We start from the raw sequence: 27,133 nt of genomic DNA, 5'->3' as shown, positions 1-27,133 counted from the left end.
AACTCATCCTCCCGTAGATTTCTAGCCAAATTAATATCCAGATAGAGAGGGAGAGATTTCTTGCCCTTATATATATATATATAGTGAAAATTCTAATTTCAATCATACAAAATAAAAAGGTCCGTTTTCGACCCTATAATTTAATAAAAAGGTCATTTGTAGGCAAAAACAGGTGGCATTTGAAAATGGCACTGACAACTCCATTAGACAACATGGCAATGCCATGTTGGCATTGGCATTTGAAAAATGCCACTTTAATAAAGTTAATTATTAAGTAAATTACTTCAAGGTCTAATTAAATGACACTAAAATATTTAGTTTACTTAGCTAAGCAAATTAAAAAATACTAATCAAGGTAATCGAGTAAATTAAGCAAATAAATTAATTAAGGAAACAAAGTTAATTAATTAAATTTAACAAACAAAACTTAATCCATCTAAATAAGCCAGTTAACGAAGGTTTTAAAAACCAACCCAAAGCTAAACCACTTTAATCACCAATTTATAAGTGAGCAATTCGGCTGTGTTGGTCCAAATGGATCAACCCATGATGTTTTGGAAAATAATAAAAAAAAAAAGACTCAAAAACCATTTATTGGATCGAACAATTTAGTGGTTCAACTGTTTGGGTCAGCAATTTATTGACCAAGTTAAAAATTTTGGGCAAAATAAATTGTTTGACCCATGAATTAGTGAATCGTCTAATTCCATTTTATACCTAAGTAGTCAAACCATTTGACCCATGAATCTGCTAATTGCCCAATTCCATTTTATACTTAACCTGAACTTTTTTTTTCAAAAAGGAAAAACATTGACTTAGTCAACAAACCAATGTTCCATACGGTTAAATTGTTAGATTGATCAATCCAGTAAATGGTTTTTTAGTAAGTTTTTATTTTTATTATATTTTATATCTTATTTTTTAAAATTTCATGGAATGATCCATTTATAATGAACGATTGAACTGTTGACCTATAAACTAGTGCCAAAAGTGGTTCTGTTTTGGGTTTGTTTTTAAATTAACTTGCTTAATTGGCATATTTCTGTTTCTTGATTAATTTAATTCACCGGTTTAATTGCTTAACTATCTTAATTAGTGTAATTTATTTAATTTAATTAATTAAATAAAATGTACTTTATGGGTATCAATTATTTAAATCAATTAAGTCTTAATTATACTTTAGGTCCATGAAGTAATTTACTTAATTAACTTTATTAAAATGGCCCATATTCAAACATTACCGTTGAAAATGGCCTTTTTCAAACTTTAGCAACGCCATGTAACGTTGTCTAATAGAAATGTCAACATCAGTTTAAATGCCATATGTTTTTGCTTAAGAAGGGCCTTTTTATCAATGTACGGGGTCGAGAATGGCCTTTTTTATTCTTTAGGGTTGATTGGTTAGGGGGCGTATGGGTCAGGTTTTGCATGTCCTTCACCTCAAACTCAAATATCCTACCCCGTACCTAATTTTGAGCTTTTGGCGTTAAGATCACTTGGCTTTCAAACAATGTATTTGGATGAAAAAAAAAAATCTTAGCATGCATTTAAAGAGGATACTCAATAGATGCATCCTTTAGGCCGTGTTTGGTTGCAATACAATTTTAATTGCACTAGTACAAATGCATGGAGTGTAAATAAAAAAATACAAATTTTCATTTATTTTATTTTGGGTTTTACTTTATTCTGTTTAATATCTTAATTAACTTCATTTGTACTACAATCAAACAAGATAAGTTAAAATTTGAAAAAAAAATAATTAGAATCTACATTCAAATAATTTGTATTGTCATAGTTTTGCATCAATGCAAATTTATTTGCATTGCAACTAAACCAGTCTTACAAGTAAATAGATGAAGTTATGCACAATTTCTAACTTATGTGTTTCTGTCTTATCTTTTATCAAACCAAATATAGTCTTAAGGTTCATATGGTTTGCGGTATGAATTGGAATTAAAATCTTCTCAATGGACCCTTTCTATTTGATTAGATATGAATTGAAATCAAATTCAATAAGATATATAAAGCTTCCAAAAAGGGTTAGCATCCTATAAAAAGAAATAGGGTTTAGTTTTTTTTATGAAGCAAAAAAAACAATTCAATTATTTAAAAAAAAAAAATCAAAGAACCAAAAGGTCCAGAACCGATAAAATAAATTCGATATGTTCGATTTGATCGGGTAGAACCGACCCACAGCCCTAGTCAATGTCTGGTTAAGAAGTACTCGTGGTTTTGGTATTTACCTGTACAGGAAGCGCTATGGCTTTGCTAACAAAAGCAAAAGGGTAAAATATAAAAGTCTCTCTTGAAGTTTCTTAATTTTTAAGAATTCAACAAAATCTCCCTTCCGTCATTGGATTCAGACGAAAAACCAATAAAATTACGAAATTGCCCATCGCTAATCGTCAAGCGTCATTAATTGCTTCTCCCTCTCCCGCTCTCAACTTGTTTTTTTCTCATTTCATTTTTTCTTGGCTTTGCTTTGTTGTAGAAGGAAAACAAGAATGAAGGCAAGAATAAGGTTGACGGAGGGAAAAGGATGGTGGTTCGATTACCGTGGTCTTGAAGGTTGATATGCACTGTGAAGGTTGCGCCAAGAAGGTTAAACGATTTGTTAAGGGTTTCGAAGGTACATCAAAAACATTAGAATTAATCAATAAAGTTACGAAATTGCCCATCACTAATCGTCAAGGCATCATTAATTGCTTCTCCCTCTCCCGCTCTCAACTTGTTCTTTTCTCATTTCATTTTTTCTTGGCTTCGCTTTGTTGTAGAAGGAAAACAAGAATGAAGGCAAGAATAAGGTTGACGGAGGGAAAAGGATGATGGTTCGATTACCGTGGTCTTGAAGGTTGATATGCACTGTGAAGGTTGCGCCAAGAAGGTCAAACGATTTGTTAAGGGTTTCGAAGGTACATCAAAAACATTAGAATTAATCTTTCTGTTTCTCTTGTCATTGGTGTTAAAATTAGCACCTGTAGCATCTTTTCACAGTTCTATTTCAAATTCCTTATGTTTTTCTGAGTATAAACACACATAAGCCAACGAGAAAGAAGCAGAATCCGTTTCCTGGTTTTTTCAAAAGTTTTTCTTTATTCTTCTGAGATTTTATAGAATTGGTTTAAGATCCATTTCCCATCTCTACTGATCTACTTACAAAATATTTTGAAGTTTTGGTTTTTCAAACGGGAGTTATTTTGTTTTGATTTCTCCTCTTCTTATAAAAATGTCTCAGTATTTAGATTTCACTATTGCTTTGACTTCTTGGTGCATATTAGACTCAACCCGGGTTTCCTACTTCACTTAACCTAGTTTACATCTCTTCATTTTGTTGTTGCGTTCTGTGGTGGATAAAGGTATCAAAAACGTCAAAGGAGAGTGGCAACAATAAGCTAACTGTGATAGGAAAAATAGACCCACTGAAAATTCAAGAGCGAGTAGAGTAGAAGATTAAGAAGAAGGTGGAGCTCATCTCCCCCATACCCAAGAAGGAAGACAAGAAACCAAAATAAAGGCAATTAATTGGTGTCGCAAAAGGATCCTATTGGACAAGTAGGGGTGGTTCTGGTATTTTGAAATATTTTAATGACGCTCTGACGGTTTAATTAAGGGTAATTTTGTAATTTTAATAGTTTTTGGTCTGAGTCAATGATAGAAGGGGGATTTTTGTCGAGTTTCTTAAAAGTTCAGTAAGGTTTTTGTTAAAAGTGAAACTAAGGGGAGGCTTTTATGATTAACAGAAAATTCAGGGGAGGCTTTTGTGTTTTATCCAAAGCAAAAAAGCAAACAAAAACAAAAGGAAAAAAGTTCACTTGAGGGCTAAGGAAGTTTGGAAGTGCGTTTAATATCTGCTCCAACCCGGCAGCACCTTCTACTTGGCCGATAACCAGGTAAGGTTTCTTCTCACTTTTTTTTTTTTTTTTTCCTCTCATTTTTTCAGCCCAGAACGATCAATCCTCTTTGTTTGTTTGTTTGTTTTTGTTCTTTTTTTTCCTATGCTCTATTTCGATCGGTCAACCATAATTGTTTTTGTTCCGCGAATCAACCTGGCTAACCGAGCTTCTCTTCTTCTCTGTCTTCTCCAACCAGCGGTGGCAACTTCTCCTTGTCCGGTAACCAGGTAAGGTTTCTTTTCATTTCGTTTTTTTTTTTTATTTTCCCCTGTCGTTTTTTTTCAGTTCAGAACGATCAATCCTCTTTGGTTTTTGTTTTGTTTGTAATGCTCTGTTTCGATCGACCATGATATATGTTTTTTTTTTTTACTTTGTTTCAGGTTGGGGTTTCACAAGTTTGAAGTTGGATCTGTGTCCAGGTTGGTTATACGTTGGTTTTTGTTTTTTCGTTTTGCCCTAAATCCTTTATTTGATTTGAATCTCGAATCTCTGTTTTGTTTTGCCCGAATCTCTAGCAACGTAAATGATTGGAAAACACTATCTTCTCATTCTCAACATGCTATGGATTAGAAACCTCTTTGTGTCATTGTCTCAAGGAACGCATTCTTTATCAGTTATTTCTTAGAAGAATCAATAAGGTCTCAAAACAAGTTTAATATACAAGCACTCAAATTGACTTGCCATTAAATTTGGATTGTTATCTGAATAGAGGAAGAGTTTAATATATACTTCAAACTTGGTGTGTATAGGAGACTTATACGTAAGATTTTGCAGCATCTATTTGTTGATCTACTGTGGCACAAAAATCAGAGAAGGGAGGGTAAGAGGGTTGTGCAAGAGAAGAAAGAAGACATAGAGAAAGGGGAAAGGCTACCTAGGTTAGCATTTGGGAGTAAATGTGCTTGATTTACTATTTAAAAGACTCTTAAATCATTGTACACATGGCACTCTAAAAATGAGGGTTAAAGTTGTCTTTTTGAAAAAATAGGTGCTTATTGGAGAAAAGACCACCAAACGCCCAATATGAAATAAGTGCTTATTCTTTAGAATAAGCATTTGAAAAAGCTGGCCAGCTGGGTACCAAATGCAAATGAGTGCTTATTCTAAGCACTTATTTCCTTCAGGTTCTTCTGAATAAACACTCCCAAGTCTAGAAGTATTCCCAACTCACGCCCACTCTTTCCTTCAGGTTCCTTCTGAATCAGAGACTTAGGCTGTGTTCCAGGGTTCCAGCCTTTTGAAGTCTGACTACGCAAGGTATGTTGTTCAATCTATATTTCACCCAAACAATCTCTTTAATATATCATGTATCTCTCTAGGGTTTCTAATTTCAGATTTATTGCTCTGGAGGTGTTTTTCGATATTCCCCCCTTTTTGTTCATTATTTTTTTGACTGAAAAACTATTTGTTTGGCTGCTTTTTATCTTTCTTGAAAAATAAGTAGGGTTCGTCTTCTTTGTTATTTTTTTTAGTTTTACCATGTTAGTGTTTTCAGAATCAGATTCGTTGTTTATAATTGTGAGAAAACTAGGTCCCATTAGTTGAACAATACCCCGAACGTATTACTTAATAACGTTTCTTTTAAATTACTGGGAGCTTGATCTTTTGAGAGAGAAATGCGTGCTTTAACGTCAAAACATAAATATGAGAAAACTTGTTTACGTGCTATGGAATTGAAATTGTTTTGTTACAGATGAAAAAAAAAAGTAAATGTTGTAGCATTGTAGTTTGAAACCAGAAGCTGGTGGATTTAGGGGCATCAAAGGTTACTTATAATGAGAAGCTGCTGGGTATTTGGTTGAATTTTTGGGTTTGTGCTTGATGAGATTCATCTAGGAATCCTAGAGAGCGGATTTCCAAATTGTATATGTATGTTACATATGGTTTTGTCAATGACTCAATATCCACCAAGAATCTAAAACTTTCTGGGACGTGTATGCTGATCTGCATGAGTACTCGTCTCATGAAACTTTTTAATTTTAATGTCGAAGTCATAACTTGTCTAGCGATCTGCCATGAAGGTTGGGAAGGATATACTACTTGTATCTAACTACCTAAAGCAACATCATAATTCTCTACTTGGACCTAGGTACTTGTGTGAGGCTAGAAGTTATCAGAGGTTGATTACAACTCAAGACACTTGGAGCATGATGCCACAGGGAGAAAGGCCATGCATTTTGTTGCAAAAGTCAAGGGTTAATTTATACCGGTCATGGTTGGTATAATTACCGGGTATTCGCACTTTTCCTCTCAGAAAAGAGTAAACATTTTCACCCTTAATTTCACATTTCGTACTTTGTTTCTCAAGGCTCAAAGCGCTGTCTTAATTCTCACCTGGAGTTAGTGCTTCGGAAATTTTGCTACTTTGGTACCCAGATGACATGGTTTTAGAATTTCAAGGCTTGGATTAGCTAGCAATATGATTTGCAAATGACAGGAGGGAATTGAGATGGAGGACGTTGATATTTGTAAACTGGAGTTAGTGCATTAATTCAAACTATTGCTAATTCAATATGTAAAATTAAATATCTAGTTAGAAGATCTAAAAGGTAAGGTTCTTTTTTCATCATTTTCTCATGTTTCCTTGTCTTCCTGGGTTGGGGAAGAAATGAGTAGTGGATGAAGACCAGTTGCAATTCTATGGTATTGGCAGCTTAAATGGGAAATGATTCTGGGAAATCAAAGTTGGATTCAAGATTAGGAGTAATACAAAGGTGCCCATAGACTTATTTTTGACAGAAAACATGGCTCTTGATAGAGCATGATGGCAGGGAGGGATTCATGTAGATGTTCCCAAATAGTTGGGATTAAGGCTGAGCTGAGCTGAGTTAATATAAAGGTGCCTATAGAACTAGTTACTATACTATTTTTCCTGTGATATTTATGTTTAACATTAATGTCAATAATGCAGTATTGCAAGTTTCATGGACTGTGGTTAGTTACAACATTGGTCAATGAGCTTGTAGGATAATGGGATTTATTTATTTATTTTGATCAGTAAACATGTATTTTATTTATAGTTAAGATTGAAACAAGTTTGTACAACTTGGTGGTGGGAATGTTATTCCCAATTTCGCACACTTTTCTGTCCCAAATTACAACGAAACCCAAAATAATTGCTGCCTCAGTGCCCGTTGTTTGGCAAGGGAATCAGCTAGCCCATTTGCACTCCTTTTGACCCATTTGAAATCAGCCTCTACCTCCTTTGCAATCTTTTCCACTGCCCTAATCACATGTTTGAAAGTCCAAGGGGTAAGGCTGTTGCTTCTAGCCCAAAAAATGACCACTTTTGAGTCTCCTTCCACTTCAATATACCTAAGTTCCAACTGCTTAGCTAGCTTCAAACCTTGTAGTAATTTCTGATTACTCCTCCTATACCTGACAGTCCCGGATTTCCAAGGGAGCTCCCATCAAATTTCAGTTTGATTTTTGTTGCCTTCTGGAGGTTTCCACTCCACCCTTATTGCATACTCTTTACTTGTTTTGTATGCGTGTTGGGATATGGATTCATGTAGCCAATCCCATATAGTTGGGATAAAGGCTTGGATGATAATGATGATACATGTTGGATGTGCAATTCAGTTGTCTGTTTTTTTTTTTTTTTGATATCTTCTGGGGGTAGACCATCCCCTAACCTAGGTGCAAGCGGGATTCAATCCTAAGTCTCTGCTATGACCAGCAGGAGATCACCTTGCACTCAGTTGTCTGTCTTTCTTGTGAATCTTATATTTTAAATAAGTTGGGTTGCTAGATATATGGGAATTTTCCTTCCTAACTTTAAATATACTTCGAAGTGGAGAAACTCATGTTAATTTAGAAAATAAAAGTAGTCAAAATTGTCATAGCTGTCTGCTTGGGAATTCTAGTTATATTCTCTCTTCTTTATGCACTTGTTCAAGGGGATGTAGGGAATCAAGTCTGCCTTCCTAAGTCAAAGGGGGGAGTTGGTTTATGTCCTCTAGACTTCATGAACATTGCCCTGCTGGGTAAATTGATCTAGCATAATGACATTGAGAGGGAAGTCTTATTGCAGATCATAACTCGGAGTAAATATGGTAAGGATGAAATGGGTTGGATCACTAATCCCATCTCCCAGTCTTATGGCTCAAGTTGCTAGAAGGGTATAATGAAGCATTTAGTCTTTCTCCCAGTGGTCTTCCTTCAAGGTGGGAAGTGGGGAGAGAATTTGTTTCTGGAAGGACATTTGGTATGGTACCTCTTCACTGACTGAGTCTTTTCTCTGCATCTTTGAATTGGCCCAGGACAAAGATGCTTTGGTGCAGAGTTATTACAACACTGCTGGAGGTCAAGTGGAATAGACACCTTGGCTGAGACGAAATATTCATGATTGAGATTGGGGGAGCTAAGCTCTTTGTTGGCAACCCTTAGCTCCATTTTCTCTCCTGTGGTGAACCTGATCACAGAATTTGGAGGGGAGTAAAGACGAGGTCTTCTCACCTTGGTGAAATCATTTTTCTCTTATGTTTTATCAGCTCAAGTTCAAACAAGGTTCCTTGGAAGTGGATTTGGAATTCAGGTGTTCCATCCGAGGTGGTGGTCTTTTCGTGGGCTGCAATTCTGTTATGGACGCATTCGTGGGGAAGAAGTACCGCCGCCGACAACAGCAATAACGTGGGACCCTCATCAGATTATCTAGCTAGCCACAGTTCATCTTACCTTATCCTTATCTTATTTGCTTTCTTACTCTTATCTTATCTGTAAGCAGTTTAGTTAGTCTTATCTAGGAGTCTTATCTATCTTACCTGTAAGCAGTTTAGTTAGTCTTATCTATATTATCTGTAAGCAGTTTAATTAGTCTTATCTAGGAGTCTTATCTATATTATCTGTAAGCAGTTTAGTTAGTCTGATCTAGGAGTCTTATCTATATTATCTGTAAGCAGTTTAGTTATCAAGGAGTCTTCCTACAAGGAGGACTCTTACCTCTTGTAATCTCCTATTTAAGGAGCTGAAATTATTGAATAAAGATATCAAATTTCCAGTCAAGAAAGAGAGCAAAAGGAGAGTTCGGTGATCTCTTGGACAAATCACCCTTTAGGACGCCAAGATAGGTTCGGCTAGGAAGGGGAGGAACAAGGGAAAACAGGAGCTTTTCCCTGTGGACCCCGTGACGCGATTCTATTCCCGGGCCCATAACAACTTGGTATCAGAGCCAACCATCATGGGAGATCTGGAGCACCTATCATCCAGGGTCCACGAACTGGAGCATAGGCTCGTGGAAACCAGCGTGGAGGTTCGTGAGGTCAAAGACGATGTCTGGGAGTTGCGACACTTGCTGGAATCGTATTTCTCTAACAAGGAGAGGAATCCAGAAGGGGCTGTAACCACAAACAGCCGCCGACCAGACTTGACGGAGTCATCCGGCGAACAGTAGGTCGTCGCCTCGGTAGCCGCGGTCGTTCCCAAGTACAGCAGGCTGGAGTTCCCTTCATACAACGGCGCCGAAGATCCTTTGGGATGGCTGTACAGATGCAAGTAGTTCTTCCGCAACCAACGGACAGGGGACAACGACAAGGTAAGCTTGGCCGCATTCCACATGACGGAGGAGGCGCAGCTCTGGTTTTATAAATTGGAGCAGGAGGAACCCGGGCTCAGTTGGACCCAATTCAAATCCTACTGCCTCCTTAGGTTTGGGCCCCCATTGACGAGCAACCCGTTAGGTGAACTGATCAACCTCAAACAAATGGGAACGGTGGCTGAATACTAGCGCCAATTCCACTATTCCAGACCCTCCTTGCCAGAGCAGCTTCGGTACGACCGGACCAGCAGGTAGACATGTTCACCGCAGGGTTAGCAGAACCCTTGAGGGTGGATGTGGAGATGCAACACCCCCCCAACCTGGTTACAGCCATGAATCTAGCTCGCGCCTTCGAACGAAAGATGCAGCTCAGCCGCGGAACCTTCAGTATGGGGCGGCCTCCATCCGCATGGGCATCCCTGGAACTACTCGGAATGGCTCCATCTTCAGCAGCCAGCCAAGAACGGAAGCCACAGACGAGCCACAATTCCAGATCAGCATCCAGTGAGGGGAGCAGCGTTGTTGCACCCCCTATTAAGCACTTGTCCAGGGCTGAGATGGCAGAACGCAGGGCGAGGGGACAGTGTTTTAATTGTGATGAACTCTACTCAGCAGGGCACAAGTGCAAGAGACTTTTCTGCCTCCTGGTGGAACAAGAGGACGATGAGGATGAACCCCCTTCATTGGAATCCGATCCAGGAGGGGTAAATCATTCCACCTATCTTGGATTCCCTTGACTGAACTCCAAGACACACATCCAGATTTCGAGCTTGAGGACAAGCTCGTAGTCCAGGAGGGGAGTAATGTTATGGACGCATTCGTGGGGAAGAAGTACCGCCGCCGGCAGCAGCAGTAACGTGGGACCCTCATCAGATTATCTAGCTAGCCACAGTTCATCTTACCTTATCCTTATCTTATTTGCTTTCTTACTCTTTTCTTATCTGTAAGCAGTTTAGTTAGTCTTATCTATCTTATCTATAAACAATTTAGTTAGTCTTATCTAGGAGTCTTATCTATCTTATCTGTAAGCAGTTTAGTTAGTCTTATCTAGGAGTCTTATCTATCTTATCTGTAAGCAGTTTAGTTAGTCTTATCTAGGAGTCTTATCTATCTTATCTGTAAGCAGTTTAGTTATCAAGGAGTCTTCCTACAAGGAGGACTCTTACCTCTTGTAATCTCCTATTTAAGGAGCTGAAATTATTGAATAAAGATATCAAATTTCCAGTCAAGAAAGAGAGCAAAAGGAGAGTTCGGTGATCTCTTGGACAAATCACCCTTTAGGACGCCAAGATAGGTTCGGCTAGGAAGGGGAGGAACAAGGGAAAACAGGAGCTTTTCCTCGTGGACCGACCCATGACGCGATCCTATTCCCAGGCCCATAACAAATTCTGAACAGCCCCTTCTCCTTGAAGGGGCTTTTTGTGTAATCTTTGGGGTTAATACCCACGGGACCCTACCAAAGCTTTCAGATACAAACAATTCTTTCCCAACCCTTACAAACAACAAAAAGAAGGCAAACAACCAGCCAAAACCCCCTAAGAACCACAAACCATCAATGAAGATTAGCCCTTTTCTCCAAACAAACTCTACTCCTTAAAGCCTTATTTTTTTTTCACTTGACCTCTCTTCCAATTCTCGGAACACCTTTCTTGCAAATTCCTCCCCTCCCAGAAAAGATATCCTAAAATCTTGTTAACTTGAACTTCTGTTTCCACTATTTTTTCCAGATCAATATTTCTTTCTACCTTCCTCACTCCATCAATGCTTCCCTCCTCAGCAATCTCTTCAGCTGAATTTTCCTTAACCCCCTCCAACCTCTTATCCCTTAGTAAAGGTTCTTCTTGATTTCCTGAGGTTAGTTCCAAACCCCTCTTGTCTGCATCATCTTCCAAAGAATTCAAAGCATTGCTTGTTTTTGCCAAATGCTGTGTTATAGGTTTGACTCATAATCCCTTCTTCTTGTAAATCCTCTTGAATTTACTACAAGGGCCGTTACCAACAAGACCTTCTTTCAACTGATGAAAGACTTTAGTGACATTCACCATCTGACCTTTACAAGAGGCTTTTGTTTTTTGTTTTTATTTTTCCTTTCTTTTCAAATCTCCTGCAGAAACAGTGTTGGTCCTAGACTCTACCAAAGAACTTACAACCCTTTTCCTTCCTAAGTCCACCCCAGCTTTCCAACAAACACTTCCATAACAGCATCCAAGCCCCTCAAATCTTCTTCCTCGGACAAAATCACGTGGTCCAAAAAACTCGTAGCTTCAACTCTTTCCTTATCCAACTTACTGCCTCCATTCTCAAGGTTAAACAAAACCTTCTCCAAAGCATGAATACATGACAAATTTTCCAAGTTGCCTTCTTTTCCAAACACCCCTCCGAAGTCCAGCCTTCACTGGAAAAAAACTGTTGATCAATGGCTTCTTCAACTAGTGAATTCTGGTCACTGCTTCACCACCTTCCTTCGCCTCATCTAACTGAGAAAATAAAGGTTTCTCTGTATCCAAAGCTTCTTCCCTGCTTTTATGTCAAGTGGCTTGTTAGATAAAGTGAGTAGAGTATAAGCATGATCAAGTGGCTTGTTAGATAAACATCTTCTCCAAGTTAATCCTATTTGAATAGATGCACTTGGGCCATTTCTTGTATGAATAAGTTAGCTCAGATTTGGTTTGTTTGACAGATTTACATATAGTTTCTGAAAACCCCATATTTGCTGATGTTGCTCATTCATTCATCCTAATAAAAGATATTTTTAAAAGACACTTAAAGTTATAAAACCTTTCTTTTTTATAGTGATTAAGAATTTAAGACCCTCATATGGACTTCTTTGAGCTTGCCTCGAGGGGCTTGGTACAATGGTGACTCCTAGAATCAAGAATGCATAATGTTTAACATCATATTAGCTATTTGAAGTAATGAAAATGGGACAAAATAAAGAGATTAGGAGTTTACATGCTTGAATATGTTGTTATTGCTTGATTTTATTTTTAAATTTTCATTTTAAATATGTTTTACATATTATGTTTATGTATTTTAATTTGAAATAATAGGTTTTTTAAAAAAATTATTTTAAAATTTAACTTTAAAAATTTATTTTTAAATTTTCATTTTAAATATGTTTTACATATTATGTTTATGTATTTTAATTTGAGATAATAGGTTTTTTTAAAAAAATTATTTTAAAATTTAACTTTGTATTTTTAATTAATAATTTGTTTAATATTTTGATAATTTGCATTTTTTTTCGAATTTTTTAGATTTTTGTGCACTTTGCTTCGAAAGGGCACACACCTCGCCTTTTGCCTTGGGCGCAAAATGGCCCTTGTGCTTTTTTTTTTTGCGCGTTTCACCTTTTTATATATATAGTAAACAGGCCATACTTTTGTTGGAGGCATATCCCACAACTCACATGGTACAGGCATATTCCTCTCTGATTCTGATTCAAGTGAACCTAAAATATTGGGAAGTTCATTTAAACGAGTCTGCCATCAATGAGTATTAGTACATGTATAGTTTGTACATTGAACAGTAAATAGATAAATTTATAAGTTATTCAGCAAACAACATTTATGTATAAATACTTTGCACTATTCATATAGGATAAAGGACAATAATGCAATAAACTTTGAAAATGACAACAATGCAATCAATAACTTGCAAAATGACATCAGGAAGCTCAAATTGTAATGGTGTGTTATAGTGTATAATGGTGTTTTAAACATAAATGGTGCAAAGGGGGTAAATGGATGTCAGACATTACATGCATTACAACATTAATTACTAGTTTATTTTTGGGGTAGAGAACAAGCATGCAATGGACTTTGTGGTAACAAGTTTTAATCTGTTGCTACATGATTCCAACACACTAAAGCTGATGTGGCAGTCCTAAATGGTTCAATGTCTTCATGCCACTCTTCAAGCAATAATTCTGCCCCAATAATCCTCTGAGATGTGTCAGAAATACATTTTTCCATAATTTAACAATGGATATGGCACTGAACAGAATGACTGAATGAATGGTGAAACAGTATTAATGTGGCCAACCCCATATAGTTGGGACAAGGCTTTGATGATGATGATGATGGTTTAGTTAAAAACATTGAAGAACATTCAGACCCCCAACTTTTTTTAATAATAAAAAACATGTTTTAAGCTTTCCAAAAAACCAAAATTTGAAAAAAAAAAGGTGTTTCAGCCGTTTCTAAGTACCGATACGATACGGCCGATATGCATATCGTATCTATACTTTGAACCTTGGCAGTATTCCCTCCCTGTGATCGCTGTACTTGAGCACATAGCTGTCAAGGCAATGCCTAGGTGATAGGGCGCTCTTCGATGATCGCCTCGTCCAAATGCTTACATATTTATTTGCAAGACACCTCGTAATATTTTTATATTTTTCTTTTATGTTATTAATAGTAGTACCATGGATATTAATTGACTAAATTATTCAGATTGTGGGTTTATAGTAATAGTATTATTATTCTTATTACTAGTTTCTTTTTATTATTTTCTTATTTGTTTGGGTTCAATCGACGCACAAGTCAGTGACATAGTCTTGAACCCTCTAAGACATTAAAACCTAAATCCACGAGTAAGAAATAACTTGACGATTTTATCCTATCGATGCACAAGAACAATCAATAGGATTTTTTTCTTTGTCACAATCTTCTTCTTCCTAGGACCAAAACAAGGCTCAGCCCTTATTTTTTGATATGGGGTTTATACTTATTTCATGAGGATTACAGTAATTATCTCCTAGTCGCTACTCTAGGCGACTAGGCAATAAGGTGCTTCCCTATCACCTAGTTTCGCCTTGGCACCTTGAGAATTATACTTGAGCATGAAACCATTGGTGAGCTTAGCCCAATTTTGGCCCTTCATACAGTTCATTAGGTGGTGTGAGTTGACTCTTCTCCTTTTGGTGGATAGCACTAAGATTTATTATTAATATATAAGTCTATTATTTTATAGTGAAAACAATCATGCTCATTGAAAAGGTTTGGCTGATGCATTAGCAAAGCAAGGTGTTAATAGCGAGACTTTGTTGTTTTGGGTATTTTTGTAAGATGGTTGTCATATTAGGGGTCACCTTACTTTTTGAAGGTGACAGTTGTAATTTTCTTCCTTAAAGTTAATGAAATTTATCATTTCCTATCAAAGGGGGGGGGGTGTAACAGAAAGAGGGTGAAGATTGGAATGTTCTGCTCAACTGGGTTTAGTTGACCCTTTGTGTTGATGGAGGGTAGAAAGCTTGAAGATGCCATCTGTTCCTAAAGTGTGAACTCTTTGGTGCAGGATATTGTTTCATGCTTCTGTGACTGCATTTATAGCTTTCTATAATTTTATTTATTGTATTGACTTTTTAGTAGCTTGCTTGTGATTGTATCTTCTCTTTTGTTCTAATCATATCTTCTTGTTATTGATTAAATATTGATGCTTAATCGCTGGTCACCATTTTCTGAGGATAAAGTGCAGTTGGTATTATATTCATGCATATGATACAAGCATTCGAGTATCTAATTTTGACAATAAAAGGTTTATCCTACTACTGTGTCCTTCCAACCAGCCGTTACAGGGTTTTCACCGCACAGAGTGATTAGCATCTAAACACAGTCTCCCTATCCATGACAGCACCATACCTTGGTTTTCTTGAAATTTTCATAAGAAGCAACAATGAAAAAGAAAAGAATATGGTCCTTTTTTTCCACATAGATGTGAAACTTGTCATAGAAAAATGATTGGCTGGATGTATGCATCCATTTTGAACTGCCAGGCTGGAGTGGAAAAGAAACTGGATTCTAGGTTTTTGTTTAGCCTTTCTTGGTATGGGCTTTCAATTAATTCTTTATTCCTATCTACTTTTTTTTTATCAATTCTTTATTCCCATCTTCTAATGAACTTGCTTGTCATCAAAATGGTGAAAGATACCAGTGTTGCACCTTATTTGTTTGTTGTTCATGTAGGCTGATTTCTTAGAGAGGGTAATATATACAAAATTCGTTATCATTTTGTATTTATGAAAACCAATAGAAGAATCAATTGCAATTTTGTGCTTATTGTAGAATAGTGAATTTCTTCCATAAATGTAGGTGCCTATTAGCCTATTTGGACTGTTGCTTTGATAAAATTGCAGGAAGAAATGGTTTTCTGTCATTATATATTAGAGTTAAAAAGGTCTATTGAATCATTGGCGTACAGTACTTTTGAAGTTCAGGGCATGATTGTGGACCCAGTATTGTAACTGTTTAATTTCACTTCTCCAATTGTTTTCTATTGATGTTTTCTTTTCCAATTTTCCCATATAGATGGTCTATCATAAGAAAAAAAAGAGTGCCATCTTTATGGAACAGAAAAACATTTTATTTCATTTTCCTCGCTTGTAACAGGTTTGTTTTGAGTTGTGCTTTTCTTTATCTAATTGTTTGATTATTATTGTTTTGCAGGACTAAAATTTTGAAAGCAGTGGCCATGTCGTCATCATGTCTCCCTGCCACAACGGACTCAATAGCACAGGCTTTAGAAGCCAAGGACCCAGCTGAAGCTATCTCCATCCTTTACCGTATACTTGACAACCCATCCTCTTCTTCAGAAGCTCTACGCATAAAAGAACAGGCAATTTCAAATCTATCAGACCTTCTCAGACAAGAGAATAGGGCTGAGGAGCTGCGGAGTCTTTTGACCCAACTGAGGCCCTTTTTTTCCTTGATTCCCAAAGCCAAGACTGCAAAGATAGTGCGGGGAATAATTGATGCGGTAGCCAAGATACCAGGAACATCTGATCTCCAGATATCCCTTTGCAAAGAAATGGTACAATGGACTCGTGCTGAGAAACGTACATTTCTCAGACAACGAGTAGAGGCAAGGCTTGCAGCCCTTTTGATGGAAAATAAGGAATATGCAGAAGCTTTGACCCTTCTCTCAGGCCTTGTCAAGGAGGTTAGGAGATTAGATGACAAGCTTCTTCTAGTGGACATAGACTTGTTAGAAAGTAAACTCCACTTCTCTCTGAGAAACCTTCCCAAGGCAAAGGCTGCACTAACAGCTGCAAGAACTGCTGCAAATGCTATCTATGTCCCTCCAGCTCAACAGGGCACCATAGATTTGCAGAGTGGGATTCTCCATGCAGAAGAGAAAGATTATAAGACTGCATACAGCTACTTTTTTGAAGCATTTGAAGCCTTTAATGCTCTTGAAGATCCCCGGGCAGTTTTCAGTCTGAAGTACATGTTATTGTGCAAAATCATGGTTAATCAGGCTGATGATGTTGCCGGGATAATATCTTCCAAAGCAGGCCTGCAGTACGTGGGACCGGAGTTGGATGCTATGAAAGCTGTCGCTGATGCTCACTCAAAGCGCTCCTTAAAGTCCTTTGAGACTGCCCTGCGAGATTACAGGGCCCAGTTGGAGGATGACCCAATTGTCCACAGGCATCTCTCTTCCTTGTATGACACACTCTTGGAGCAAAATCTATGCAGGTTGATTGAGCCTTTCTCAAGGGTTGAGATTGCTCATGTTGCTGAGCTGATTGAACTGCCTGTTGATCATGTGGAGAAGAAATTGTCTCAGATGATCCTAGATAAGAAGTTTGCTGGGACTTTGGATCAGGGTGCTGGGTGTCTCATCATTTTTGATGATCCCAAACCAGATGCCATCTTCCCAGCAACATTGGAAACCATTTCCAACATTGGCAAGGTTGTGGACAGTCTCTACATAAGATCTGCCAGGATAATGGCCTAAGGATTTCATGGTGAACTTGGATTCATTTTGTGTTTCTTTTCTAGTTAAGTTCTTTCTTGTCTTATCCAAAAGACATTTAGATAGGCAGATCTGTCATCATCTTCCCGTCTGTTCTTATATCTTGGATATAAGATGCATATCGGTTGTATGCTACATTTCGAGAACTAGTTGCATCTTTTATAATTGACACTGGAAACTGGGGTTATTTGATAATCTGAAATTACCTGAATTATTTGGTAGGTGTTTGGTAACGTGGCTGTTTTCAGTGAGGTGTTTTCTACTGGGAACAGCAGTGCAACAGAAACGGCCACGAAACGGTTTGGCAATGTTGCTGCCATGTATGATTACATGCAATGGTTTCACCCATGTTAAAAAGGTCACATTGGTAATGTTGCTGCCATTTTACGTCACATCATCCTTGCGAGAGACCAGTTTTGTTTTATCCCAAATTCACAGTTTTGACTGTTTTCTATTTTAATTATTTTTTTTTATTTTTTTAATTTTTTGTCAAAATAAACCATCTGTTTGAACAATACAGGTGAACCGTCAACCCAGAAACTGATGGCCAGAACAGTTCTGGTTCCGGGTCAGTTTTTAACACATTGTGTATAGGGGCTGCATAAGATTTACTAGATGCGCTTGGCAACACTTGCAACGGTCCTTGGAGGGGAGTTCTCCCAGGAATTGGAGCTAATTAATTGCTATTATGCTGTACATTTCATCAAAGTTGATGGAGAACATTTCCTTACCATAATTTGTGCATTTTTTCTAAGTTTGTTCTTTGGGCTCTGTTTGTTTGCTTGCAATGCAAATCTGAACCCGTTAAAGATTTTGCACTTGTTCAATTTTGCATCCATTTGTTTGTAACTATAATTTGCACCTCTACCTGATATAAATTTTTAACTTTTTATCCCACTAGTAATTAAGCACATGTACATGAAATTTTTTTTTTCATATTAATTACTTGAATTTTACATATATCATATTTAAGATATAAATTGAAAATTAAAAAAAAAAAGTAACAATATGACTAAAAATAAACTTAAAAATTTATTATTCAATTATGACATCATGCGTTTTTTTGAAAAGTTGGACCATTGACCCACCATCTAGATAAGAATTGTAGAAATAACATTGCTTTTGGATTAGTTTTAAATTAAGTGAAATTATAGTTGGAGCCAGCTATACATTTAAAATTTGGTTACAATTTGATCCATAAACCAACAAAACTCTAACAAATGGCTCTACATTTTAAGTTATAAAAGCACTCGCCATGTCATCAGAGGGTTATGTGGCTATTGCCAACATGGGACTCTTAATCCATATTGGACATAATAAAAAGCTTATACTGAAATTGCCCTTTAATGCTGGGTGATTGGAAAATAAAAATAAGGTTTTTAGTCTCTCTCTCTCTCTCTCTCATAGTCAGCTTTATCTGCTCAACAACTATCATGGTGTTTGAAAGCGTAGGTGCTTTTTGGGACCGATTTTCAAGAAAAAACGTCCATGCTTCTGAGACCCGTTTTTCACAAAAAAATGCTTCTGCCACGTAGGCAGTGAGCAACACTATGCTATTTGGTAAAGTGATTTTTCATCACCGTTTTTTATGTATGTGCTGACAGGAAAGCACCATAGGATACACATCAATCAACCGTTGGGGGAAACGGTTCATTGATGCATGAAATGGGTCCCGATGTTAGAGGCATGCCTGATTTTTTAATAATTGGCTGAACCAAACAATGAGATACATGGGTATTTGTTGAAACGCCTATATGGATCTAACGTGGCACCGTTTTTTGAAAAACGACCACGGTTCCAAACATCCCCTATGTGATTTGAAAATAAATAAAAATGGTTTTTGGTTTATGTATTTACATTCTCTATATTAATTTCTCTCATTCTCTCTCTCTCTACCTGTCGTTCTCCCTCAATCTCTCTCATTCTCCTTGGTCGATTAATTTCTATCGTTCTCCTTCAGTCTCTCTCTCTCTCATTTTTTTTCTTATTTTCTTACACATATATTGTATTAATCAGATCATATAAAAGAACATAAGACCAACATATGTTTCAAAAATTATTACACCAATTTGATAAAATTCACAAGAAACTCTTGGCTATGAAATTTACACCAATTGGAGAACGATAGAGATTGAGGGAGAATGGGATTTTGACCAAGAGGAAGAGTGAGGGAGAAGAATGAAAAAGATTGAGGGAGTAATAGAGAGATGTTTTGATTTGGCTACAGACCAAAGCAGAGAGAGCGGGAGATCAAGAGATGACTGTGAGAGCGAGAGAGAGAAGGGAGGGAGATTGAGAGATAAAAGGAGTGGGAGAGAAACTGAAAACCTATTTTCGATATAGGCTTTCTGCTGTGTCCAACATGGAATAAGAGTCCCATGTTGGCAACAACCACATAAGCCTCTAATGACACGGCGAGGGTTTTTACAATTTGAAATGTAGAGTCAGTTTTCAGAGTTTGGTTGGTTTCTGGACCAACCTGCAACCTAATTTTAAATGTACAACCAGATTTGACTATAATTTTTACTTCAAATTATATATTTCATTTACATTATATAATTTTTTTTTTACTTATCACACTTGAAATTTTGTTTGTCTATAATATCATATTACTCAAACCACTAACCCACCATCTAAAAATAAAAATTGTTTGATTTCTAGGTTGACATTAAATTTTGTATTACATTTTCATCATTGATAAAATTATTTTTGTTCAATATAATGAATGTACAATATTAGAGATGTATCCAATATTTTATTTTTTATAAATATATAACATTAGATATGTAGCCAAAATTTTCTTTTATCTTTTTTTTTATTTTTGTGATTCTTTGTATTTTCTATTATTAAAAGTTTTATTATTTGTCTATGAAATCATTTAATTTCTAGGTAGATTTTGAAATTGGCTTTCCATTTTCATCATTAATAAAAATACTTTTTACATTTCATAGCTATTTATTTTAATTTTTATTATTTAATTATGGCATTATTTATTAATCCATTTGATTCCAAATGGTCAAATTGCTTGCCCGCCACCGAGAGGGAAGAAAAATGATTTTGTTTTCAAATTACTTTTCAAAATATTTATTTCTATACTATTAAAATTAATATTATGGATTTAATTACAAGAATTTAATGATGAGAAAAATATATTTTAAATATAGGATTTAACGAGAGAGAATAGGAAAATATTTTTATTTTCAATTGGTTTTAAATTTTACATTCCATTTTCATCATTAATAAAAATATTTCTTATTTAACATACTTATTATTGTTTAATATGTATGTTAAAAATGTTCCCAATTTTTTTAATTTCTTTTTTTTTATTTTATCTATTTTTTACTTTTATTATTTAATCATGGCAGCATGGATTAACCCATTTGACCCAAAATGATTTAATTTCTTACCATCACTTAGATGAAAACACTATTTTTGCTAGGTAGATTTTAAAGGTATAAACTTTTATGTTATTGGAATTATTAATTTATTAAGTATGGATTTAATTAATAGAACTTAATGATGAGAATAAATAAAAATGACTTAAATATATGATTCAATGAACATGAATGCAAGTTAATAACTTAAATGTTGGATTTAATGGGAGAGGATTGAATGCATTGAATATCTTTAAATTACCTCTTTTCAACTCATTTAATATTAAGAACCCATTACCCTATTTGCCCTCATTTTTTATCATTAAATTTAAATATAGAGGGGTAAATATTATCCTCAGAAAATTCCAGAAATATTCTTAGGGTCATTATTACTTTTTAAAGTAGTATAGAGTAGCACTTATTGGCACTTGACAGTGCAAATTTTGCATCTAAAAAATTGATGCAAAATTTGCACCACCTTCTTCCTAGTTCCTACTTCAATTGTCTCGTATAAAATGGGGACCACATCATTTTGCTTCCTGTCATACTACTCCTAAACAAATAACCTTCTTCCTCTTGCAGATAAAGTGGAATACATCATTTTAATTCTCACAAACAAACAAGAAAGGCCAAATCTGAAGCAAAAGTAAACCAGAATTTAGACTGAACCCATTTGCATTCCCATGCACATGCATTTGAACAGCAAACAACCCGGAGCCTTGGGAGCAACCTAGTTCTAATATATGATAAAATCTTGGATAGAACTGTTTTTCGTGTGGTAACAGCAGAATCATTTCTCCATCTGTTCAGGAGGAGAACTGTACACATGGGGGAGGGGGGGGGGGGACTCAGAAACATTAAGCAGATTTGGGTTAGCAGTTAGCACCATGAATTCCCAAATGTCTAATTCCCAAAATAAAATAATGATACCTTCCCACCATGATTAACCTATAAATGACATGAAACATGAATAAGCTTCACATAAAATGAAAAATAAAAAATAAAAATAACAAAAAACCTGGATAGTCTCTGTCATTGCATGGTATCTGACTCCATGCAACTATTATACCACCTTAAGTCCAAAAAATGTGCATAATAGTAAAATATGTAACAAGCTTTTGTCATAATTTTCAGTCTGGAAGGTCTTTACGATTCATTAGATATTATTCATGGAGACATGGATAGGGCTTCTGTGGACAAGCATTTTACATGTATAGTAATATAAATACGCTTTAAAGATTTTGGTGGATTTGAATCACCATCATCTTGAGAGTGGAGTACTAGATCCCACTTCATTTGCCAAAATGCTCTACCAATTTAAGTAAAATGACTGGGAAAATTACTCGCCAATAAGCAAAGGCATTCAAAAAAACCTGCACACTGAGATGAAATAAAATGTTGAACCAAGAACAGAACATGAGGACATAAAGACATGTGGCTTTATTCCAATACCAAGCACAGGTCATAATAGATTTGTGCTAAATATAAATTTGAGCAAGTGTTATCATCAAAAGATGCAAGGCAATCTGTGAGGTTTGAGTTGTGTCGATTTACAAATTAATGTTGTCAAATGCCGAAGTCACACACATTAATGCTTACACCAATTTGGTTAGAAAAAATATGTTCCTAACCATCAATGAAGATATAAGAAGGTCTAGTTGTCAGTTTGTCTACACAATAAAACCATGAACATGATTTATGAAGGTGCCAGGAATAAAGCAGTAAGATGGAAGGAAATAAAGGTAAGTCAAGGGAACTGAGTGGGTTGCAGGTTTAAGAACATAATGATGGTCCTTGGATATCAAATAGTAAAATGAGGTTGAGAAATGATAATAAGTTATGCATAAAGTATCCTTGTACATACAAATACGGAACTCTACAGTTAAGCTGGAATTGTATATCTGAGACAAATGTTCAAATTACGTCCCAGAAGCATTTTTCTTGTTTTTCTCCATATTCTTCTTCATTGTTCCTTTAACACTTTTTGGTGGTTTATATTCCTTCAGGTCATTCAGATTTACTTCTCTCATCTTATTTGTTTGCTTAACCACCTTTGTGATTGATGGATCCAACACATTACTTGAGCACTGAAGAATGACACCCTTCTCTAGTGCCTCATCCCATAGCTGTCTACCCTTTTCAAACTCTCCCAAGCTACAAAGCTTGGGTATCAACAGATCATATACTGGACCATAATCACCCACAGAGTTTTTCTTCATTCGCTCAAATAGATTGAGAGCATGATTAACCCTCTCAACTCCACAGAGGACACCAATTAAATCATAGTAAAGCCTTGGTTCTGGCATCAGCCCCTCCTCAATCATTTCATCCACAATCAAGTTCCCTCTACCAAATCTCCCTGTCAAATAAAGAACTCGCACCACAAGATAATAGCTCATCCAATCAGGGGGACAACCTGATTTCTTCATTGAGTAGAGGATCCGATGAGCTTCTTTTACTCTTCTTGTCCTGCCCAAACAAGAGAGCAAAATATTGAAGCTAATTGAGTTCGGTGGAACCCCATTAGACCTCATTTCCATCATCAAGTTGGAAGCTTCAGGAACAAGTGCTGAAGGATTGAATTTAAGGTTTCTCTCGCAAAGACACCTAAGGAGTGTATTATAACAGAACAGATCCGGAAGAACTCCTAATAACCTCATATTGATGAGAATTCTACGAGCTTCTTTCACATTTCCATGGATGCACCACCCATGAAGAAGATTTTTGTAAATACAAGACTCTATGCCAATAATCTTACTTTTATGGTGCCAAACAACCCCTTCAGCCTTCCTGGCATGTCCTTTGGCACAAAGGGCATTAACAATGGAATTTACGGTGACTTTATCTCGTGTGCACTTGAATTTCTCCAAGTTCTTGAAAAGCCCTAAGGCTTCATCTTCTCTCCCCAGTTTTACGAAGGTTTCGGCAACAAGGCTAAAAGTTTCCGTATCCATCTTCCGACACTCCTTTCGTAGCTCTGAAATCAATAAATTCATTGCTATAAGGTCTCTCTTTTCAGCAACCACCCGTATTGCATGGTTAAAAGCCTCGTCCTCCAAATTACACCTCAGGTTCTTCTGAGACCAGGAGAAAAATCTAAATAACCTTCTGCTAGGTGCTTCTTTTTTGCAGGAATCTATGATCTGTGTCACAAGGCCCGAACTGATCGGAACAGCCAACTTATCAAGACTCGCTTCCAAGTCATCTAGACTGCCAATGCCATTGGAAACAATGTTGCATATCTTGTGCAAATGTGGAGCTAGGGAAGGTGGCTCTATGGAAAAGTATGAGAATAGGAAATACTGAAACCGAAGAGCATGGACCGTTGGCGGTAGGGAACTGACCAAGTTTAATTTCAGTCGCAAAAGCATCTTCTTTGAGGATATCTGTCGAACAGGTGAGGGGAGGTATTTCGAAATATTTAAATCTCGGCCCCCTTGGGTTATTGTTCTTCATTATAATTGCTTGCGCTAATTCTTCTCTTCATGCATGCTCCCAGTTTCGCTATTCCGGTATTCCCTCTTCTCTCTAGTTGTGTAAAGTATTGACATAAAACTGCCGCTCTGAGTTCTGGTTACTTGGTATCGTTTCGCAGTCACCTCAGCCCGTTCCTTTTGGTTATAGGCGAGTTCACATCTACCCCACAGAACGCGCCCCCAAAACGACGGAACTTTAAACTGAAAACGTTGGTGCACGATTCGGAATTCGAGATTTGTCTTCGTGCCTTCATGGGACAGGCGTGGCCGCGTGGGTAGTTGAGCTCGAGCTGGCCAACAAATAAAAATTTAAGGGAAAATTTTAACGAATGTTAAGCATTATATAGAAGGACAAAAATGCCCTTCATCTATCATCTAATTTTCTTATGATTGATATCTGATCTTTAACTAATAATCACCTCCAAAATCGATTCTTGATTCATCTCCCCACGCAGGTCCTCCAATTTCCCGGCAATAATCTCCGATATGCCTCTCAAATTATTCGATCAAATCCCCCACTGTGAAAACCAATTCCTTTGGACGTCCATCATCCGTTCCCATGCTCTCAATGCTCAATTTAACCAATCCATCTCCCTCTATGCTAGAATGCACCGAATAAACATCCTGCCCACTGTATTCACCTTCTCCTCGGTGCTCAACGTTTGCGCGCGCATTCGGGCAGTTCAAGTAGGCAAACTAGAATGCACCGGATGGACATCCCGCCCATTGTATTCACCTTCTCCCCGGTGCTCAACGCTTGCACACGCATTCAGGCAATCCAAGAAGGCAAACAGACACACACTCCAATTGTCGAGTCCGACCATTTCGGAAATAAAGTTGTGCAGACTGCTTTTCTCGATATGTATGCAAAATGCAGGGCTGCAGAAGATGCTAGACGTGTTTTAAATCAAATGGCCAAAAGAGATGTCGTCACTTGGACGGCCATGATTTCCGGGTACTCCAAGACCGGTAGGATGGACGATGCACGTCAGCTGTTCGATGTCATGTTAGAACGCAACGTCATTTCTTGGATAGCTATGGTGGCGGGGTATGCAAATGTAGGCAATGTGGAAGCTGCGAAAGAACTGTTTGATCAAATGCCAGAAAAGAACTCCGTGACATGGACAGCCATGATTGTTGGTTATGGAAAACGAGTGGACGTGACTGAAGCCAAGCAAGTATTTGATGAGATACCGGCATGCAATTCGGCGTGTTGGGGGTATTCTAACGAAGCAATTGATATGTATAAGAAGATGAGAGAAGCAAATGTAAAGGAGAGCGAGGGTTGCCATGGTTGGAGTAATCTCTGCTTGCACACAACTTGGTGATCTAGATACGGCAAATGCAGTGGCCGATCACATGGAAGAAGGCGTCTGTGGTAAGTTCTTCCGTTAGTACTTATACATTTTTTTCTGGGCTAAGGGAGATCGGAGAGTGGGCCTGTGAGGTACTTCATATTTATATATATTTTATTTTGGCATGCCATGGTTATTCTTATTTCAATCAAGGTTGGAGTATCTTTTCAGAAGAGCTAACCCAGATGGGTCTGACCCAAGAACTCGACTTATGCATGAACCTTGCTGGGAGGAGCAAAAGAAAGAAATGAGTTGGGATTGGACCACCCCACTGCAGTTTAACTTCTTCCGGTACTGGTGTGGATGTGCATTGATCCCAAATGGGTACTGGGGTGCCGCTGTTCCCCCTCCCTCCCTCCTGTTCTGGTTAGAGTTGTCGTCATTTCCCCCTCCCTCCTTCCCGCCCTGGTTAGAGGTTGGCCTACCATTTAAAGGTTAAAAGGTAGAAGACAATGAATGGTGTTTTCAACTCTTCATTAGTTCAGAATTTTAAACATTTCAATGGTTCAGTCTTAAGGTAGAAGACAATGAACAGTATTCTTTTGAAGGACAGTTTTGATATTTTCAAAAATTTTAAGTTGCATATGTGATCATATAACCAACTTGACACTTTTTGAAAGTTTTGATAATTAGTGTACTTGAGACTATCCCCAAAGTTTATGGTACTAAAATGGAATTTTCTCAAAATTTAATAATGGATTCAACTATGATATGGGAAAGACACGATACATAAAACTTACAGCCATTCAATCTTTACCATAAAGGGGGTGACCAATTAGGTGATATTTATCAAAATTCACTAAGTGCTTTGATTGGTCAAAGCTTTTTCGGTATCATAGATTTTTATTTTATATTATAGGAAAATTTATGCTGTCAGAAAGACATGATCGAAATGGCTTTGACCAATCAAAACTCTCATGTGAAATTTGATAAATATCACCTGATTGGATATCATTTTTATGAATCAAAATCCATGCTTATATTATATAAGCATTTTAAAACTGACACATATTTAATATGTATGTATGTATAATGCTTTTTGTGGCTTTTTCATGGCATGATAGGCTAAAGCCCGGCCCAACCATGGGTGAAAGCTTGTGGTTTTACATCTTAGCTGTTTAATTAGGTCACCAATCCAAATTGAAATTGGTGGTTTGGTCTGGTCTGACTTTAAAAAGAGGTCTGGTTTGGTCTGAGAACTATAATTTTCTGGTTCAATTTGATTTTTGAATTTCAGGAACCAAATCACAACAGAAACCGAAATATTAATATTTACAACATAAATATTCATTTAACATTCAGTCATAGCATATAACTCTTAACTATATAAATATTTGATACATTGTTGTTGTTTATTTCAAATTTTTAACTTGTAATTCGATGGCCTATGTTCGAAAACTTGTGAATATAATTTACACGTGGCATTGTTGTTATTTATTATTTATGCAATTTGAACTTTCTAATTGGGTTAAACCCAAATAGAATGATCCAAACTGTATTAGAATCCCAACCAAACCATAATAAAATGGTTAATATTAAAACATCAACCGATGGTCTTTGGGCTTTTTTATTTAAAAGTGCATTTTTTTTATTGCACGACATTTATTACAAATAAGTTGATTATGTAATTTGTTAAAATGCATACTTATACTAATTATTAATTATTGCAAGGTTTTTAGTTGGATTATTAATTTTGCATAAACAGCGACTATTTTGTTTTAAGATCATCCCAGGCAAAATT

The 27,133-nt window shown here is 36.7% G+C and overlaps 2 protein-coding genes across 6 annotated transcripts; one reads left to right on the top strand and one right to left on the bottom strand.

Annotated features, from left to right (window-relative positions):
* The first annotated feature begins 2,765 nt into the window (after nt 1-2,765).
* On the top strand, nt 2,766-17,398 carry LOC104598243 (26S proteasome non-ATPase regulatory subunit 11 homolog). Of its 5 annotated transcripts, XM_088899614.1 has the most exons (6): nt 2,766-2,912; nt 3,741-3,890; nt 4,090-4,120; nt 4,274-4,312; nt 5,083-5,150; nt 15,876-17,398. In XM_088899614.1, exon 6 carries the CDS (start codon nt 15,901-15,903, stop codon nt 17,167-17,169), a length of 1,269 nt encoding a protein of 422 aa, XP_088755740.1. In that variant the 5' UTR covers nt 2,766-2,912; nt 3,741-3,890; nt 4,090-4,120; nt 4,274-4,312; nt 5,083-5,150; nt 15,876-15,900; the 3' UTR covers nt 17,170-17,398. The 5 variants fall into 5 exon arrangements, with proteins under 5 accessions (XP_088755740.1, XP_088755741.1, XP_010258496.1 ...); XM_088899615.1 differs by lacking the exon at nt 5,083-5,150 and having other exon boundaries at nt 2,775-2,912; XM_088899616.1 differs by lacking the exons at nt 2,766-2,912; nt 3,741-3,890 and adding an exon at nt 4,668-4,771 and having other exon boundaries at nt 3,913-4,120.
* Nucleotides 17,399-22,380: 4,982 nt separating this feature from the next.
* LOC104598234 (Pentatricopeptide repeat (PPR) superfamily protein) lies at nt 22,381-25,939 on the bottom strand. The gene is made up of 2 exons (XM_010260182.3): nt 24,457-25,939; nt 22,381-24,327 (listed from the first exon to the last, which is right to left on the bottom strand). Exon 2 carries the CDS (start codon nt 23,930-23,932, stop codon nt 22,481-22,483), a length of 1,452 nt encoding a protein of 483 aa, XP_010258484.1. The 5' UTR covers nt 23,933-24,327; nt 24,457-25,939; the 3' UTR covers nt 22,381-22,480.
* Nucleotides 25,940-27,133: the final 1,194 nt, after the last annotated feature.

Source organism: Nelumbo nucifera, chromosome 3 (genome assembly GCF_055504915.1).
Source record: "Nelumbo nucifera cultivar China Antique chromosome 3, China Antique-T2T, whole genome shotgun sequence".
Classification (NCBI taxonomy): domain Eukaryota; kingdom Viridiplantae; phylum Streptophyta; class Magnoliopsida; order Proteales; family Nelumbonaceae; genus Nelumbo; species Nelumbo nucifera.
Note: the sequence above shows the minus strand (reverse complement) of the source record. Positions and strands in the feature narration are given on the sequence as shown.